The sequence below is a fragment of the Pantherophis guttatus genome, chromosome 1 (assembly GCF_059756535.1).
Source record: "Pantherophis guttatus breed Tessera chromosome 1, ASM5975653v1, whole genome shotgun sequence".
Lineage (NCBI taxonomy): Eukaryota > Metazoa > Chordata > Lepidosauria > Squamata > Colubridae > Pantherophis > Pantherophis guttatus.
The window spans coordinates 155847004-155866128 of record NC_142063.1 but is presented as its reverse complement, the minus strand read 5'-3'; the positions used below and the strand labels follow the sequence as shown (position 1 = coordinate 155866128).

The window sequence follows — 19125 nt, the reverse complement described above, 5'->3', positions numbered from 1 at the left end:
CCCTGCCCCGTGTGTCCCATTTTTGACCTCCCAAACCCATGCGTCCTGTTTTTGCCTTCCCCAGCCCCCAGGAGCACTCTGCAGGACTCTCAAACCATTTGCGCATCCCATTTTTGCGAAAAACGGGCCTGTTTTTCACAAAAACGGGATGCGCAGAGGGTTTGGGAGACCTGCAGAGTGCTTTTGGGGGCCGGGGAAGGCAAAAACTTTTTTTTTTGTTTACCTCTTTGAAATCTTGGTGCGTCTTATACTCCGGTGTGTATTATAGTCCGAAAAATACAGTATATTGGTCAGACATGTCTGATAATATAACTCTAAAGTTAGAGCACTAGTTAATGTATTGATATCTGAATTATTGATGAATTAGTTTAAAATTAACCTATACACACACTGAGATACACAGTAACAAGGCACTCTTACATTCCAGACATGAATCCTAGCATACAGTATTCCCATTCCTAAATTTTGTTAACTTCTACTTAAAGTCGGGCTATTGAACTATATCGGAAGAAATATATTACTGAACACACATTACAATCTGGGATACATTGCTGTCTACTCTCTCTTACACATTCAATTTTTTTGAAGGAAAAAAAAGCCTATTTATGTATTCTGCATCTAAACTCTTTTCATTGTGCTTTTGCAGTACACCAGTATACTACTTTAACATACGCAGGTATTTGTTATCCTGTTTTCCTTGTTCATTAGAAGAACACTCTTAGAAAGCTTAAGTTTGTGCTGCATTCTGTATATTTATAATACAGAACAGTCATGGCTCAACTTGCTAAATCAAAATGCATATTTTTGGATTTACTGAAGATGAACTTCAGGGTACTGTTTTGTGTGATAAAGTTTTCTAAATATTAATGAGCAAATGGTGAAAGTCTGCTTGTCAGAGTAGCCTTTTCTTCCAGTTTAAGGTCATCTCTCAATTTTTGGTAAATAAATATTTTCCACTCAATATCCATAGAACGAATCTTTCATTCAGTTTAGGAAAATTCTTTCTTCAGACTCACTAACATATCATTCTTGCAACCACTTTTCTTTTCCAACATTATCAGATGATATTTAAGTTGCTGCAATAAGAAAGATTAAACCTTGATACCATCTGAAAACCAAGATGTTAACTCTCAAGCAGTATAGGAAATGTATTTCCTTATCCTGAGAGTTCATTTGTGATATTCATATGATAAATCTCAATAAATCCTCATATTTGTCTGAATATGAATAAGAATAGGTTCTACTGGATGTCTACCTAAAATAGATTTTAAGTACTGCAGTGTATGAAAACCAGTTTGAAATATGGTTACCATTTATAGCATTAAAGGGGAAAAAATTTTCTTAGCATGAGAAGCCATGTCAAGCAGATCCACCACAATTTGAATCAGTAAAATTTTGCAGAGTAAAATGCAAGCAAAATGACTTCTTCATTATCTGGCCAACATCATCACGAAAAAACCTCTTAACGCTTCATAAATGATTTGGTCATCATTTTATATTTAATCATTAGTGCATTAGAGCAACAGACTATGCTCAGCATGTTCAAACAAATGCAACTTACCAAGTGAAAGGGGCATCATTTCAGAAAATCAACATTTCTTGTACAACAGATAAACAAGTATAGAAAGCAAAAAAGCAATTATGCCTGGCACAAGCTACATCCTTTCTCTAGAAAGAAAGGGCATTTTTAAAGAGTTGACATCTCAACTAAAATCACAACCTATTTTGGGGCCAAGAAAAATCTTCCTTTTCTTTTTTTAAATATAATAACCCTAAGCCATTTAACTGCATATGCAATGAAGATCAATATTTTATTGCTGCCATCTCACCACAGCAGTTATAGTTAACTGGAACTGCATAAAGGAATGACTGTTTTCATGAACAGGAACTTCTACTAGTAGTCAATCAAATTTCATTTTTATTTTTTGATATTAAATTTCACATTTATGACCGTGTTATGCTACTATACATCTAAGGTAGAAAAGGTGATAATAAAGAAAACAGAGACAGAAAATAGATTATTTTAAAAAGTGAATGTGTGGAGAAGATACCTCACTGGGTTAGCTTGATGAATGCATGAACTTAATATACAAGTAATCCTTACTTACCAACTGAGTTCAATTATTGTTTGAAATTGTAACAGTGTAAAAACACAGTGTACTGCAAAAGCCATATATATACAATCAATTCTTGCCTTTATAGCCATCACGGTATCCTACAGTCATATGATCGACAATTACGATTGATTGTCGCACCATTTGATGGATACATGATCACCATTTACATGCTTCCCAACTAGCCTACAACAAGCAGAGTTTATAGAGAACATGGAAGTAAAATCAAGTCACAGTCATGTGATGTTTTGCTTAATGACTGTGGTAACTCCTTTAACAATTGAATGGGAAGTAATGTCTTAAGTCCATAAGGATGACATGATTTTTCACTTAGCAATAGGGCTGCTGGTCTCCATTATGGCCACTAAGCAAGGACTACTTATATATTATAAATATATAGGCAGCATAAATGCAAGATTACTAGATATCCAAATCTTTCATATATGCATCCTATCTTTCTACAGGATAACATATACAGAATCAGCTAATATTTGCCATTACTTCCTACATCAAATTATAAAGTAGATTATATTAAGAGGCAGTTAATTAACCCAATGCTACACCATGAGATTCACAGCTGAGGGCTTCAGCTTTATACCAGGCATAATATTGCAAATCTCTTTAAAGATATTAACTTTCAAAATAATAGATCAGGAAGAACTAAACTGGTGCCTACTAAGTGCTTTTGATTTCAGTTCCCATGACTTCGTGCCAATGTAGTCATAGTTAAAATAGTTTTTATTTATTTTTATTTTGGCACTGCCCACCTCAGGTAAGTAGTTAAAATATTTGTGAATTGCAATAAAAAATCTGAAGAATTCTTGGTTGCTAGCATTCACCTAAATCACATAGTTTTCTTGGCAGTTAAAGGGTATGTCCTACTTCTGTATTATAATTCAGGAAGATAAATTCCATAATATACAAGGCATTTTAATTTTCTTATGTATTCAGTATGTAGAATGTATCTATGAATCTAAGGTTACTATTTGGTTGTTACACTTAAGGACTCAAAACATCTTAGATCATTAATTAGATCATAAGCACTACGGGAATTTTGAGAAGCTAAGAATATAAAAAGAAAGTGTATAAAAAGAAAATGAACAAACTTACAGGCTATATCATAGTGCACATGTAAAATATATCATGATATAGTCATATGATATGACTATATCATAGTCCCAAGTATATAACTGATCATAAAAATATGAAATGGTCCAATCACTCTTTAAAAAGAATATAAAACCTCAGCACTCTCTCTTACTTACTAGAGGAACACAGGGTTTTCAAGCCAGCAAGTCAAAAGATGGTCACATGAAGTCCTTGCTTAACAACTTATATGGTCCTCACTTAATAACAGCAACCAGGATCGCTGTTGCTAGGTGCTCAACTGTTAGAAATTGTGATAGCACTAAATGACTCCTACTTATGACTGGTCCTCGACGTTCCAACCATTGCAGCATCCTGCAGTCACGTGACTGCCATTTGTGAGCTTCCCTGCCAGCTTCTCACAAGCAAAGTCAATGGGGAAGCTGGCAGGAAATGTCACAAGCTGCTATGGTGAGTATCCCTCCCACCTTCCTGTGCACCGTGCTGCACTTTTCTTCCCTTGCACTCATACTGACCCATATCCTCCTTCCCTTGGCCTCCTTGTGCTCATATCAATCCACACCCTCCTTCCCATGACTTTCCTGTGCTCCCCCTCCCCCAATTCATATGTGGCCTGCACTGGGCATCCCCCATCACTTGTGGCATTTTTGTGCTCTTTACCTGGAATTTTCACTTCTCACTTGACTTCCACTTTCGGATTACAACAGCAACCTAAACTGCCTGGACTGCTATCACTAACAATGTGATCATGTGACATCATGCTTTACATCATCACTTACCAATGTCACTTACCATACCAAGGGCAGTCCCAGTTGCTGTTGTAACCCAAGGACTACCTGTATTTTCCATCATGTTCCATTTTAAGTAATGCCTCATTTCCTACTTAAGCTCATCTGTTTAAAAGATGCACAGAAGACAGACCTCGACCTACTGGCATCCCCTTCAAACAGATAAGCAAGAGTTTACATGTCTCAACATGCAGATAATCTCAAAAATATAACTCACAGAATTTACAAAAGCACTGGCTCCACCCTGGAAAACATCACTTTGCATTTGCCTCTATACCTCTTTTTGCACATGGCTAGGATTGGCAGATCTAACAAAGAATAAAGGGAATCTCAAAAATCTGAAACACACACAAAACTGAAATGGGTCATTCAAGTGTAACAATGAAGATAACTCTTCACGTTGCATGTTAATGATACTGACACTATTATGACTACTGAGTCATGAAAACCTCCACAGTCCCAGCAACTACAAAATGCATGGCAGCAAAAATACTCAGGATAAGCCATTATGCCTGCCTTTTATTTGTGTGGCTGGGTTGGGTTAAGTTAAAAGTTAAGTTTAACTTAACTTTAAGGTAAAGTTAAAGGTTCCCTTGCACATATGTGCTAGTCGTTCCCAACTCTAGGGGGCAGTGCTCATCTCCATTTCAAAGCCGAAGAGCCAGCGCTGTCCAAAGACGTCGCCATGGCCGGCATGACTAAACACCAAAGGTGGTCCCTATTTTTCTACTTGCATTTTTTACGTGCTTTCGAACTGCTAGGTTGGTAGAAGCTAGGACAAGTAACAGAAGCTCACCCCATTAAGCGGCACTAGGGATTCGAATTGCTGAACTGCCGACCTTTCAATCGACAAGCTCAGCGTCTTAGCCACTGAGCCACCGCATCCCTCATTGGGTTAAGTTGGGGCAATCAATAAGGGACAAGCAGCAGAGTGACAGTGGCGCAACTTCATGACAAAATTGGGGCTTTCAAAACTGCAGGCCATTATTACTGTTTTTTTAAAAAAAATCCTACTTTTTTTTAAATAAGATGGTGAACATACATAACATACTCCTCCTCCCTCCTTCCATTTTCCCAACAACCCTGTAAGGTGGGTTGCGGCTGAGAAAGAGAGAGAATAACTGGCCCAAAGTCACCCAGCCAGCTTTCCTGCCTAAAAGGGATGCCTACAAATCAGTCTCCCCGTTTACACCAGGCTGACCAAGACATCTAGGAACTGAGAGCTCCAAACACTTCTGGGCTAGCAGGGTAAGGAAGCAGAAAAGGCTCTTCCGCTAATAATACTGACAGGCCTCCATCCGGAATGGGTGGTGGTGGTGTTTTCTCCAAAATGCAAAAAAGCGAACGGGACAGCAAGCTTGTCCGCGCTGAAGAAGGCGACCTTTCCGGCCCAGAAGGGAATTCCAGTTTCCCTGGGCAACCCCAGCCTCACCGCCGCCCACTCTAGTCCAGGCAACTCTCCAAAGGTCGTGCGGCTCTCCTCCTCCTCCTTCGGGAGACGCAGCCCGGGCCAAACTCCGCGTGCTTGCAAAATCCCCGCGAGGAGGAGGGACGTTTGCCTCTGCTTCCCTTCCGCTCCCATTCCCGCCGCTGCTTCCCCCCCCCTCACCTGCTATCTGAGTCACGAAGGCTTCCGCCACCAGTGACATCCTTCCGACGACAGGAGAGTCCCTTCCACTCCCGTCCCCACCAGGCCGTGTCGCAAGCGGCCGAAGGTTAAGGACACCCAACGAAGAGCACGGCGGCTGCGCCGACCAGCCTGCGGGAAAAGTGCATCCGGGGCCTGCTCCGCCCCTCGGAGGACAAAGCGCCTGCTTGCAAGAAGAGCGAAGAGAAAGCCGTGCTTTGCCGCCTCTGCGGGTCTGAGCCAGGAAGGGGTTGCGGTCCCGGTTCTCCCATGACTCGCACCCCGGTGTGTTAGATTCGTGGTTGGGTGAAGTGCATTGTAGTCCGCCGAAGTGCAAGCCTCTGATGGGTTCGCTGATCGCGAAATGCGCCAATTTGTTTTTGCCTTTCCCCCCCCCCCGGCATTTTTGACGAAGGGCTAAAGGTGGGGAGTGGGTACCGATCCCGAAATAAAAATTCCCGCAAAGTTGATTGCCCCAACCCTCAGATCCATTCAGGCACCTGCATGGGAGGGCAGCCTTTAGGGGCCACCTAGGAATGCAGTCCCTGTCAAATGATAGCTCAACAGATAGGAAGTTTTAGGTGTGCTTTTTTCAAGGGAATAAAAAGAATTTGTAATTAGCCGGAGAATTACACATAGCAGAGGTACTTAGTTTGATTTAGTTTGTGAGAACTTAGGCAAGAAAAACCAAAAGTACACATATATATTGGGAGAAACCAGGCTTAACAGCAGTAATTGTGAGAAAGATCTTGGAGTCTTAATGGACCAAATGTGAGCCAATAATGTGCAGTGGCAGCCAAAAAAGCCAGTGCAATCCTAAATTGCATTAACAGAGGGATTCAATCAAGATCACATGAGGTACTAATATCACTTTATAAAGCCTTAGAATACTGGCATTCTAAGTTTTGGTCCAGTTTTGGTCACCATACTATAAAATAGATGTTGAGATTCTAGAAAGAGTGGAGAGAAGAGCAACAAAGATGATTAGGGGACTGGAGACTATATGAAAAAGGGTTGCAGGAACTGGACATGGCTAGTCTAATGAAGAGAAGGACTAGGGGAGACATGATAGCAGGGTTCCAATATTTGAAGGGCTGTCACAGAGAGGAGGTCAACCTATTTCCCAAGCACCTGGAAGCCAGACAAGGAATAACAGATGGAAACTGATCAAGGAGAGATTCAACCTAGAAATAAGGAGAAATTTTCTGACAGTAAGAACAATCAACCAATGGAACAGCTTGCCTTCAGAAGAGCTTCATTACTGGAAGCTTTCAAGAAGAGACTGGACTGCCATCTGTCAGAAATGGTGTAGGGTCTCCTACTTGGGCGGGGGTTGGCCTAGATTACCTACAAGGTCCCTTTCAACTCAGTTATTATGTTAACAGTTGTAAATTTTTTCTAGGGCTTCAATAGGACATTTTATTTACCTCAGTGACACTGAATGGTTTACAAATAAAAAATATACAGTAATGTAAAAAAACATAATTAAAAATAGTTAAAAGTAGAATTATGAAATTAGAGGCTAGAATATATAAATATGAAATTAGAGGCTAAAAATTTAAAGGTTAAAAATGTAAAGGGGCTGGGGAGGGAGTGCCCTCAAGCCCCCAACCACCACATGGTTCATATCATGCCAATTGGAAGAGGCAGGTCTTGACATTTTCCTGAAAAGCCAGAAGGCTGGGCAACATGCTTAGAAAATGGAAGGAGCAGTGACAGAATTTGGGCCAAGAAGCAGAAGATGGATACCATCCCCACTTCCCAGAAGGCAAAGCAAAAAGTGGGGCAACTCCCATTAGTACCGAAGAAAGCTGTCCTGTTGCTGTGTCCTGCGTGATTTGTCCCTTTTAAATTTCCTTATACTGTCTGTTCTAACCTTTATTTGCAAAGGAGAAAAAATTTACAATATTTGGATCTATGGTAACAAATAAGGTTTTACTATTCATTGGTGTCTTCCTTCAAACCACAGTAGAAATACTGCTCAAGGAAATCTAAGTGGCACCTGTGACTGAGCAGTGGCTGCCTCCCTTGGGATCCCACCAGGTTGTCCTCATCTGACTTCATATTTTTAAAGATGGTTTCTTCTAATTCAGAACTGATTAGAAATGAAAGACTAGCATACTGCAAAGCAAAATAATTGTCTCCAGCATCATATTGATTTACAATAATATCTTTTGGCCCTTCATATGTTTATGGGCATTCCTGTAAAAGACAAATGGTAAACAGCTATAGCCAAATGTTTGGGGGTGGGGGGGAAAGTGTATCCACTGACAGGGGCGGGGAAGGGGACATAACCCGAAAGCTGAGCTATCATGACAGGGAGCATTGTTGGAAGCTGGAAGAACTGGTGCAATGGAACTGCCTAAAATGCCATATTCTGGTAAAGGAATGTTTTGTGAATGGCCACACCTATTGTTGCAGCCATTTTGTAAATAATAAAACTACTTCATGGTAGCCATTTGTGCAAGTGTCCACATTATGGTCTCAAAATTACAAATATGCTCACCAGGCCAAAATATTGACCAACATCAATATATATAAATTTCAAAGTTCAGAATATTTATGAAAATACATACTTTGGAATTATATGTTTGTATTTTACCTTATTATTAGGGAGCTGCAGTACTGGAGATCTATGATTTTGGTATAAGTACATATTACACACATTCACCCAGATACAAATTCTCTCATAGATATGACTTTAAACAGCACTGACTAACAGTAAAGCTGACAGTATATATTTGAACAATTTCAATGTCTCCAGGCTTTCTGTTTTCTTACTTCATATTTCATTTTAATAGCAGAAGCAGAATTAAACTGTCAGCAATATTTGAGAAGCCAACACTGTTTATGTTACTAACGGTTTTACATCCGTCATGACTTACGTAGTAAATGTCATCACCTTCAAACATATGCCTTGCCTCCATTTGCTGGATAGTTATGTGGCTAATCCTCAAACCAACAATCCATCATAATGAACAAAATTATGATAAATATCCCCATCAGTTATAATACTGCAATATTGGTCAATGCTTTTCATTACCGCGTTGTCTAGATCTAATTTCAGTGTGGCTCTTCCTTACTGTATTTCCACAGTGAGCTACTCATTATCTCTGGCCTAATCTTCCAATTCTCAATGAAGCAGGGAGGAGAGAGCAGTCTAATGAAAGGTTTCATGGGATTTTCACATCAGGTTGTGTGGACCATGAAGAATGGTGTTTGACCTTGAAAAGAATAACTGTTTATTATATAAAATAAAAGTTTTTCTCCTTTTGTTACTGCTTTTTGAGCTCTTTTATATTAAAAAAAAACAAGAACTGGAATAAAGTAAGATGTATACTTTATTACACTTGTCTTCAGCCTTTTATCTGTTGGCTCTGTTGTTCATTGAGAGTTCCAGCATATACAAATACATTTTACAAAATGTTCATACAACAGAAGTTCACTCATCATCCAGAAACAACTGTAGTACTGGATTTTGTGGTTAAAGCCAACTAGTAAAGCTTGTCCAAGCAAATATTTTTGGCCTTGTTTAGCTAAATTCAATCTCATAATTGTGACATAGCTGGAAACTTGTGGTTGCAAAATATAGTTGTCCCAAAATGAACTTTTGCCCAGGATGAGAATAATTTTAAAATTTCCCCATCACAAAATGTCATTTTTGGAAGTCATTTTAGAAAGGGAAATAAATTACTTATGAATGACTGTTGGCCACCCATGTGTTAGAAAACATAAACTAAACCTGCTAATTGTACAGTTATGGTACAAGCATGCCATACTGAGCCTAACGCATAATCTCTCTAGTGAAGGCTTTGTTTGACAAGAAAATTAGTTTGTGCACTCTAAGCTTTTTTTTTCTTTAGTGTTTCTAGGTATCAGATATTACCGTAACTGTACTCAGACCTGGAGTGTGCTGGATCATGCACTGATTAAACACTTCCTGCACAACTAGTGTTGCTGATCACATCCCAGTATATTCTCAGTCACCATTGCTAGCCATAATCTTTCAGATATTAGAAAATAAATTGCTCGCGCTGACTGTGATGAAGTTTCCAAACTAGTGTATTCTCTTGGCTAAGTACTATATTACAAAGAGAGACTATGGGTTTCTTATACTCTATGTACCAGTGGATAAATGGATCTTAGTTTGGCTCCCATTAAAAATATCCTTGCTGTCTTCTAGAAAAACTAAGAGGCAAGTCTCATCCACTTGTATTTTGGCAAGATTTTTTATAAGCTCTGGTAATCAGACATCTTTTACAGCAGCCCTGTAGTTCAACTGTTCCTGTTCCCCCTTCAGAGCCCCCGCAGGATCTGTTGTTCACAATCTTTTCTGTAGATAGCACTAACTTCATCCAGTGCAATTTCTGCCTATTTGCTATTTATATAGTCTACAGCCTGAAGGCCAATCTTTAGTTCCCAACTAATTCTCAAGATTTCAGGCACATGAATTAAATGTTTGCCCTTTGAGATCAGCCACAAAAAAAGAAAGGACATTTCTTCAATTGATAAAATCTTGCGACTGACTTTCTGCAATAATGGACAAAGGCATAAGAAAATAATTCGTATTTTCCACGTGACAGAAACCTTGTATCAGGATTGTCAGTGTCTTTTCTGCTCAATGCTCTTGTCATTTAAATCTTTGATAAGAATCAGTTGGAAATCGAGTTATATAGCTGCAACAGCTTCTTGCAAATTGTAGATAGAGTTGATATTGCAGATACCTAATTAATGTGACATCACCTTATTTCAGTCTCGGGCATTTTTGGCAATGCTGAATTGTTTTATATCAGGGATTATGTAGATATGGCAAACAGAATTATTATACCATAATATATTTTCAATTCTAAAAGTTCATGGATACACTACTACTAAACATTATCATGAAAAACAAGCTAGATAGATACTGTATGTCTGATAAATTAGTACAGGTTATATACATTAGGGCTGATTCTCCATATTGCCCAAAAAGATGAAATTGAAGAAGTGGAAGAAGCTGCTCAATGAGTCATATGATTGTTGGGATTGGGCCCAGTATAGAAGACGGAAGCATCTTCACTGTTTTGCTTTAAGTTTGATATAATAAGATGGGGATAAAACATCCAGAAAATTTGCAACCTATTCTAAATCTGCTTTGGGGGAGAACGGTTTCACTAAGATTTTGAAATATTGCTAGTTATTTTCACAGACTATCTGACGCTGCACACGTACTTGAAAGTCATTTGGCAAATCATCTTTGGGATCTGAATATTTAGCTATGGCAAGGCCCGTGAATAATGCAATATTTGGATAGGCAGTTTAAAATGATTTGGCTTAATTGGTGTTTTAAGACAATAATCCTAATTGGTGATAAATGTGTGTGCAAGTAAACATGTCTATGCATATATATATGTTCCCTTTTTTTTATGTTGACATAACCCCCCCCCACCCAAACTTAAAATGTTTGGTAAAGTCCTCTTCAAACTGATGACATCCAAATCTGTAAAACTTCAAGAATTCTCAGCCTGTTCAGAACTGAAATTCCACACACCTGGAAGGCACCAGATTGATCTACCTCATTAAAAGTAGGTTTTTCCAGGATTCCCATAGAAAAACAAAACAATCAGTTCTATAATGCAAATGTATATTAAAATAGCTCAAAAGGAAGGAAACAAATATTTAACTGTCATATTTTACTGCTGAAAAGAATTAAATGAATACACATAGCAAGAAAAAAAAGATAACCTATCACATAAATCAAAATCTGGTTCTGGGGGTTTTAATCAATGGACTTTTTGCACACAAACAATTCATTCCATATGCTGAAATTTCCTAGAAACCACAAGAAGCAGATTAGAAAAGAGATATGCATTTGTGTGTATCTCATTTGAAGTTGTTTGAACAAGTCTTTTATACCTATCAATCTAACAGCAAGCACAGTGGGTAGTATTGAACAACAGAAACATAAATTTAAATCTTGCTAACTAATTATTGAATGAATCCTTTTGAAGGGATATAAAGTTGTTTTTTATAAAGAGAGAGTTGAGGTATAATATCTAAATCTTTATATCTGTTGACAGAACCTTTCAATCATAAGCAAAGTCAAATAAAAATGGCTTCCAAACTCCGTTATGAAGACAGTTTAATATATCCATTTGTATGTCATAAAACATAGATGGTGAACTATGAATTTATTAGATGATAGTTGAATTATAGGTCCCCATCATTAGTAATAAGACAAGTTGTCTATGTATGACTGTTACAAGCTAGACAGAAGATCAACAGCCATAGAATTTCCTCCTCAGTCTTATAGAATACTAACCAATATGCTTTCTCTTTAAATATATTTAAATATATTTCCTTTTGCCAACAATTTTGTGAACATACAACTCCAGCTTCCCCAAATTGCATGTTTACATGTGCACCTAGTTGATACACATCTATGAAAAGTTATATTTAAATATTTTTTTATCTATCTTGCATCAGGTTCACAATTAGTAACAGTAGTAGATAAAAAGACTGACTGTCTATAAGTGATTATTGGATCTTCAGGATTTTGTTTTCCAATACAACTGGTACTCTCTAGAAATATTGAACTATATCTGTCATTACCCTCAGCTACCACAACCAATGAAATGCTAGTTGAGGTTGGTGGGGATTATAGGCTGACACACATGGAATATGTAGGGGAGGAGCCATCATATAACTTTTGTGCGATTAATATAGCACATCATAAATCTTTTTAAAAGGTCATAGAATGTACACAGGTGACATTGGAGAATATTGATTTTTGGATTTATTCCAGTTCAGATTTCTGTTTGGCTTTGAAAGAGAACCAGTCAAGGTCAGCCTGGTAGATGACTTATGCTGGGAACTGAATGGGGATGGACAACCTTGTTGATTCATTTGAACTGTTAATGAGTTTTAATAACTTCCAACCATTGCATCCTTCTAAATCATCTTGCTCAATGGAGCTTCAGGGACAATGTTTTGCAGTAGCTCTTATTCTTTCTGAGCGAAAACTTCAGAACAAGGAGTAGTCAAAATAGGCATCCGTCTCTAACCATAATAATGCCAAATGATCAATCTACTTCATGACAATATAACACAATTTCCACCCTTTTGTACTTTTGGATTTCTCTCATAATATCACACACAATTATACAGTGGTGGAGACACTCTCCTTCTACCATATCCCATTCATGGCTTGGAGAATTTGTTCTACACAACAGTTGTTGTCTTATGAGATATTTTGGGTCCTTTATGCTTCTCTTATATTATTTAACATCTACATGAAACCACTCCTTGCTTTTTTCCAGAGGTTTGGTCTATCCTCTTCTTCTTCTTCCCTTTGAGTCATATCAGACCTTGCCTCCTCCACAAGTTCATTTTTTCATATATATGCCATTTGCTTACTAGTAATCCTTAGCTACCTTGCTTTTTAAGAAACCATTAAATATACTATATTTTAATTATCTGTTTTTATAATAAATGTATCAGTGGTGGGATTCTATCGCTTCTGCCCAGTTCAGGCGAACTGGTAGTGGCGGTAGGAGGCTCCACCCACCTGCCCGGACGTCATCACAGACGCTCTGCGCATGCGCAAAAGGTTCTGTGCATGCGCAGACGTTTCTGCACATGTGCAGAGGTGGTGCACGCGCTCACATTTCTGAACCAGTAGCAAAGCTAAGTGAATACCACTACTGAAATGTATGGCTCATGTGCATAACTCATTATATAAACTAGTGCTTTCTTTTCACGGAAGAAGAGAGAAGAAGGTAACTGAATTTTCCTTCTCAGATCTTAGTGGTTGCATCTTCCCAGTGCCAGATTTAGGCATAAACTAAAGAAGCTACAGTTTTAGGGGCTTACAATCCACAGAGCCTCACAAAAAATCATATTTTTAAAAAACTGTTAGATTTTATGTGGCTTTTTATGTGTACTGTATTTTTGAAAATCTGGTGTAGCAAATTTTTATGTGTAGTTTTAGAATGGCTTTATATGCAATTAATTTAATGTGGATAGAAAACTATCAGCTGTGCAGCATATCATTTGAGAATATAATCATGATTTTTCTTTTGAGAAACAAGAAAGAAAATGTTTTAAGTTGTGTCTTATACCAGTTTTCTGACTTCGCAAACAAGTTTGATTATTACAAGTGATTTTGATTATTTATTTTGTCAGCATTTTCTATATATATTACTGAATCTTAAAATTATTTTAAAAATTGCATTAAGTATTGTTTCCAGGATATGCTATATTTTATTATAATATAATGCTATATTATAATCTATAAGAGACATGAAGCCAGCCAAATGATAAATATGTAATCAGAAAATGCATTTGAAAGTAATTTGTATTTTTTCACTTTAAATATCTTGCTATTAAATCATTAAAGGCATATTTATGTCTTCAGGTTTTTTGTGGCGACCCAAGGCCCTGTTTTGGTACACACCTTAATGAAACTTTTTGGTGTAACTTTTTAACAAGGAGCCTCCAAATTTTATATAATTTAAGGCAGGGGTGGGTTGCTGGGGGTTCACAGGGGTTCGGGAGAACCTCTAGCTAAGATTCTGTGCAGTTTGGAGAACCCCCAAATCCCACTCCTGGCTGGCCCCACTCACCCAACCCCACTCACGGAGGTCCAGGGAGGGCAAAAAATGGGCCTACCGGAAGTTCGGGAAGGCCGAAAACGGGGCCATTTCCAGCCTCCAGAGGGCCTCTGAAGCCTGGGGAGGCTGTTTTCGCCCTCCTGGAGGCTCGAGGGAAACCTCCAGAGCCCGGGGAGGGCAAAAACGCCCCCACCCCATGGTGCAGGAGGCTAACTAGGCCATGCCCACTGTGGCCATGCCCACCCAGCAACAAGGCAGAGAACCCCTTGCTAAAATTTTTGAAGTCCACCCCTGATTTAAGGCCTCACCAAGTATAAATCCTGCCTCTCCCAGCAGATAAGCTGTTAAAAAAAACCTGATCATGGAAATATAACAGCCCTACCTAACCATAACACAGTGGTGTTAGATTACAGTGTCACAGAGGTTGCAAACATAGACACATGCTAATTCCACAATGCAGAGGGAAAGAAGGAGGGAGAGAGAAACGTAAAAGAGCAGTTCATTAGGAGGTTGTTATCAGTTTCTAATGATGAAAAGATGCAATGTGTCCTTTCCACAAACAGAATAAGAAATGGGAGACATAATATTTGGCACAAGGATAGTGTTCTGCAGAGTGCTTATTGCCTAGCATCACAAGTAGTTATGCTATTAGTTTAGATATATTTACATCTACCTGTACATCTTTATTTGTCCACAATTCCAATAGTCTTCAGTCGAGATATTTTCTGGAAATTCTGGTAAAACATAACAAGAGAATGTGTTATATATGTTATACATTCTGTAGCACAGGTTAAAAATTGGATGGATTCTCATTTTCAAATAAAAAGCCTTGAAATGGATTGGAAGATTCGTGTTTTATAATAGTTAAGAGATTTGTTTAAGATTTCTTTTTTGGGATTAGAAAATGATCTACAAAATTCTAAATTTCTAAAATAAATACATTTTTAAATTTTAAAAAATAAAGGAAAGCTGACATGTTTGTTTTAGCTCAGCTTTCTCCAGTTTGGCGTGCTTGATAATATGTAGGCACCATAACTCTGAGAATGGAATCACAGCGTACTTGATGGATATCAGATTGGAGAAGGTAGATTGAGATAAAGATAGCATCTAATGTTTATAAGAATGGAAGGGAAGATTAGAGCCAAATTGTCATCGTAGCAAATTCTATGAGGAGGATTCATTCATAGGACAATCATTTCCGAAAAAGGTATAACAGAGCACTCTCCTCTCGGGTCAGTTGGCTTCCTTCCATGGAAGCAGACACCAATTTTCACCAGATGAGGAGATGGACTCAAGTAATAGACTGCATTAAAAGAAAACATGTCAATCATCTTGCAATTATTTCTCCCTACAAAGATCCTTTTGCCATTTTATTACTTAAGCATCTTTAAGGCAATGATATTTCTGTAATCAATGTTACATTATAGAGTACTCAGGCATAATGCTAAGTAGAGGTTTGTGATTTGTGTGCTAGTCTATCCTGGAGAAGTTAAAGCATGTATCAAAAGAGACTAGGGCTTCTAGCCATCCCACTTGTTATATCACTATCTCTGCTACTTCCTATCCTCTATCTTATGTGTCAGGATGAGTCTTACTTTTTGATTGTTCTCTCTAGCTCTGGTCTACCACTACAAACTTTGGCAGAAACTTATTCTTGCAAATGAGATGATTTCAGGGTACAGACCTTATTTGTCCAAAGAAGTAACGAAGTTTCTAATCCAACATTGCATCTTTAGTAGTTTTGGGAGAAGGACCATGACCTGCTTCATCTTATTGTGTAAAATATTATTAAATCCTGTGTCTCAAAGGTGCTTTTTCAAGAGGCAGCTGGACTTTCTTCAAAGACATTTTGCTTCTCATCCAAGAAGCTTCTTCAGAATGAAGAACGAAGAAGCTTCTTGGGTGAAAAACAAAACATCTTCAAAGAAAAATAAGAAAGTCCAGTTGCCTCTTGAAAAAGCACCTTTGGGACAACTATGACCTGGATCAGGGGTCTCCAACCTTGGCAACTTTAAGACTTGTGGACTTCAGCTCCCAGAATTCCTCAGCCAGCTGACCTGGATGTCTACAAATCTCCATAGACATTTACTTCTATGCTATAATGGGAAAAATAAGCAGTTTTCTATATATGAACAGACAGAGTCGAATGTTAAATTATCTTTTTATCATACAGAGAGAATGAGAAAGAGAGACTTTAATACAATTATAGACCTTGCATTAAACCTTTCTCCCTCTAAGAGAATTATCTTGTGTGTTGCTGCCAAATTGGAACAAAAGGGGCTTATTGTAGCTGGGGAGAAATGTAAAAGATGTCAAAAATACCTTTTCCTTTCCAATAGACCTACCATTGGGAAGAGTGAAGCAGTTATCTCAGGCAGCAAGGTGTTGAGTGTCAAGAAAGGTTTTTATTTATATATTTTGAATTTTTATTCCTAGGGAAGAAAAGGGTATTTGTGAGATTTGATGGCAAGGGGCCCAGGTCCTGTGTCTGTATTGAGATCCACCAGGACACTCAGATTCAAAGCTTTGAGTAGCTAACAATCAAAATCATTAAATAAAAAATAGCCTCCACAAAAATAACAATCCCAAATATAAACATTAACATCAAAAACTATACATAAGAAAATGCAAAGTCATGCTTCTGTTGGATTTCAACAATCAATCACAGCATTTTTGCACATGCTGCTGACTCATGCAATCTCCTTATTTTATACCCATATTCCAAAAGACAAGAATATCTGTAGCTCAGGGTTGAACTATGAAGTCAGCTATGAGCTTGGTTGTTTGCTTGCAGACATTTTAATACCCAAGTAGGTAACGTCATCAATGCCATTGCTATCAGTATACTCATTTGATATTCCAAATGAAAAACTGTGAATATGTCCCTGTTGAAATCATTTTGTTGGCTTCTGCCCATTGTTCCAGCTTGCCAAGATCCTCCTGAAGTTGTCCTCTCAGAAATATGTTATCACTCTATCTCTATATTGTTAGCGAAGCTGATAATCAAAAAAATTTGCCCTTCATCCAAGTCACTTATAAATATATAGAATAGCAGAGGGCCTAGAACTGAGCCCTATGGTACCCCACTCCAGTCTTTCTTCAGGCTTGACACGGAGTCACTGAGTATGATTGTTCAATTGGTTTTGTATCCATCTAGTGGTAAGGTAGTTGAACCCATATGTTACCATCATTTTTATTAGGTGTCAAATGCTTTGCTGGAATAAAAAAACAGTTTTTCCTGCATGATCTGGTCTAATCTGGTCGTTTTATCAGAAAAGTTGATCAGTTTGTGTTGGCATGTCTGACATTTTCTGTTCTAATCCTTGGAGAGGTGAGATGTGCCCATAATAAAATAGTGGAGAAATCCAATCTACCAGCTAAATTGTGACTGAGTGATAGTATATATACTCCCATCTACCCACTTGCCTGTCCAAGGTAACAGCAAAATGATTAATTTCTGTTCTTTGCATTCATTTAAAAATTCTCTCCCTAGGGAAAAAAGATTTTATTCTAAATATCTCACTTAGATTGCTTCTATTACTGTCAATATTTTTCCAACTTTTGGAAACTCACTCCATTATATTCTTTTGAGGGAACTAAATATTCATGCTCTTTTAATCCACAATTGTTTTGAATGTTTGGGTATTCTTTTAAAATGTACTGTAGAACAGTGCTCCCCAATCTTTGTGGCTTGGCGGCCTGGCTGGGGGAAGGAGGGGAATTGGCCTGCTCAGGTGACAGGCCAGCATGCACGCAGCTCAACTTGCATAAGCAGCAGGTCAGCGCACACACATGTGAGTGCCTGCTAGCCTGCTGCTCGCAGAAGTTGAGCTGCACTTGCGTGCGTGCAAGCACATTCCAGCCAGCCATTCGCACAGCCCAATTCCGAATAGGCTGTGGCCCAGGGATTGGGGACCCCTATTGTAGAACACAGATACAGATTCTTTGAGGGCCAAGGGCCAAACCTGACCTGAGAGTTGCCTGGGGAGCAGTTCTATGTGCCCTATATATCGCGAGTGTTTGTATGTAGGTCTTTGGTTATTCGGGTTTTCTCCCACATAAAATTGGAAGTGTCTTGGCGACGTTTCGACAAAGTCTCATTCGTCATCTTCAGGCTGGTGTCTTCGGCTTCGTGCTTCTAGGAGCAATGTGTGATTGCAGCTGTTTCTTCCTTTTAACTGCCAGTGGGGGTGTGTTCTGATTGGTTGGGGGGGTGTTCTGATTGGTTGGGGGCTTGGTCTGGCTTGGAAGCCAGACCACAACTGTATCGTTAGCCACTTTAAACCCCTGCAATCCATACATGAAGCAAACTGACACCCACCATGAAGATGTGGCACGACCACAAACATGAAGCCAAACAACAGCAAACCAGCTCACCAGCTCAAACCCCCCTGCAACTCAGACGAACCTGAGCACAACCAAGCTCCCATCCAAACAGAACACACCCCCATCCAATCAGAGCACAGCCAACTCCCTATCCAATCAGAGCACAGCCAAGCCCCCAACCAATCAGAACACAACTCCACCCAATCAGAACACAGCCAAGCTTCACCCAATTAGTTCACACCCCTACTAGCAGTTAAAAGGAAGAAACAGCTGCGATCACACATTGCTCCTAGAAGCACGGAGCCGAAGACACCAGCCTGAAGATGACGAATGAGACTTCGTCGAAACATCGCCAAGACACTTCCAATTTTATGCGGGAGAAAACCCGAATAACCAAAGACCTACATACACACACACACGCGCACACACACACACACACACATATATATTCATGTAATAATTTACCTCTTCTATCAGAGTGAAAAGAATAATTTGTCTACAGTTCTTCCAGGATATTTTGAGGCCACCTCCATTGGTTGGGAAAAGAGGTTCAAGTTACCTAGGAGTGCCTA

General features: G+C 38.8%; 1 protein-coding gene across 7 annotated transcripts in view; it reads right to left on the bottom strand.

Moving 5' to 3' along the window:
• MTX2 (metaxin 2) overlaps positions 1 to 6018 on the bottom strand; it is a 38482-nt gene extending 32464 nt beyond the window's left edge. The window contains exons 1-2 of one of the 7 annotated variants that reach the window (XM_087882044.1): positions 5619 to 5781; positions 4227 to 4317 (exon numbers count right to left, since the gene is read on the bottom strand). Coding sequence is in view for 2 of the 7 variants with exons in the window: in XM_060688030.2 (XP_060544013.1) it covers positions 5619 to 5658 (40 nt within the window). In the remaining 5 variants the exon portion in view is untranslated. Of the gene's footprint in view, positions 1 to 4226; positions 4318 to 5297 lie in introns of all 7 variants that reach the window. The other 6 variants (XM_087882042.1, XM_087882045.1, XM_087882047.1 and 3 more) reach the window with 6 other exon arrangements.
• Between the last annotated feature and the right edge of the window lie 13107 nt (positions 6019 to 19125).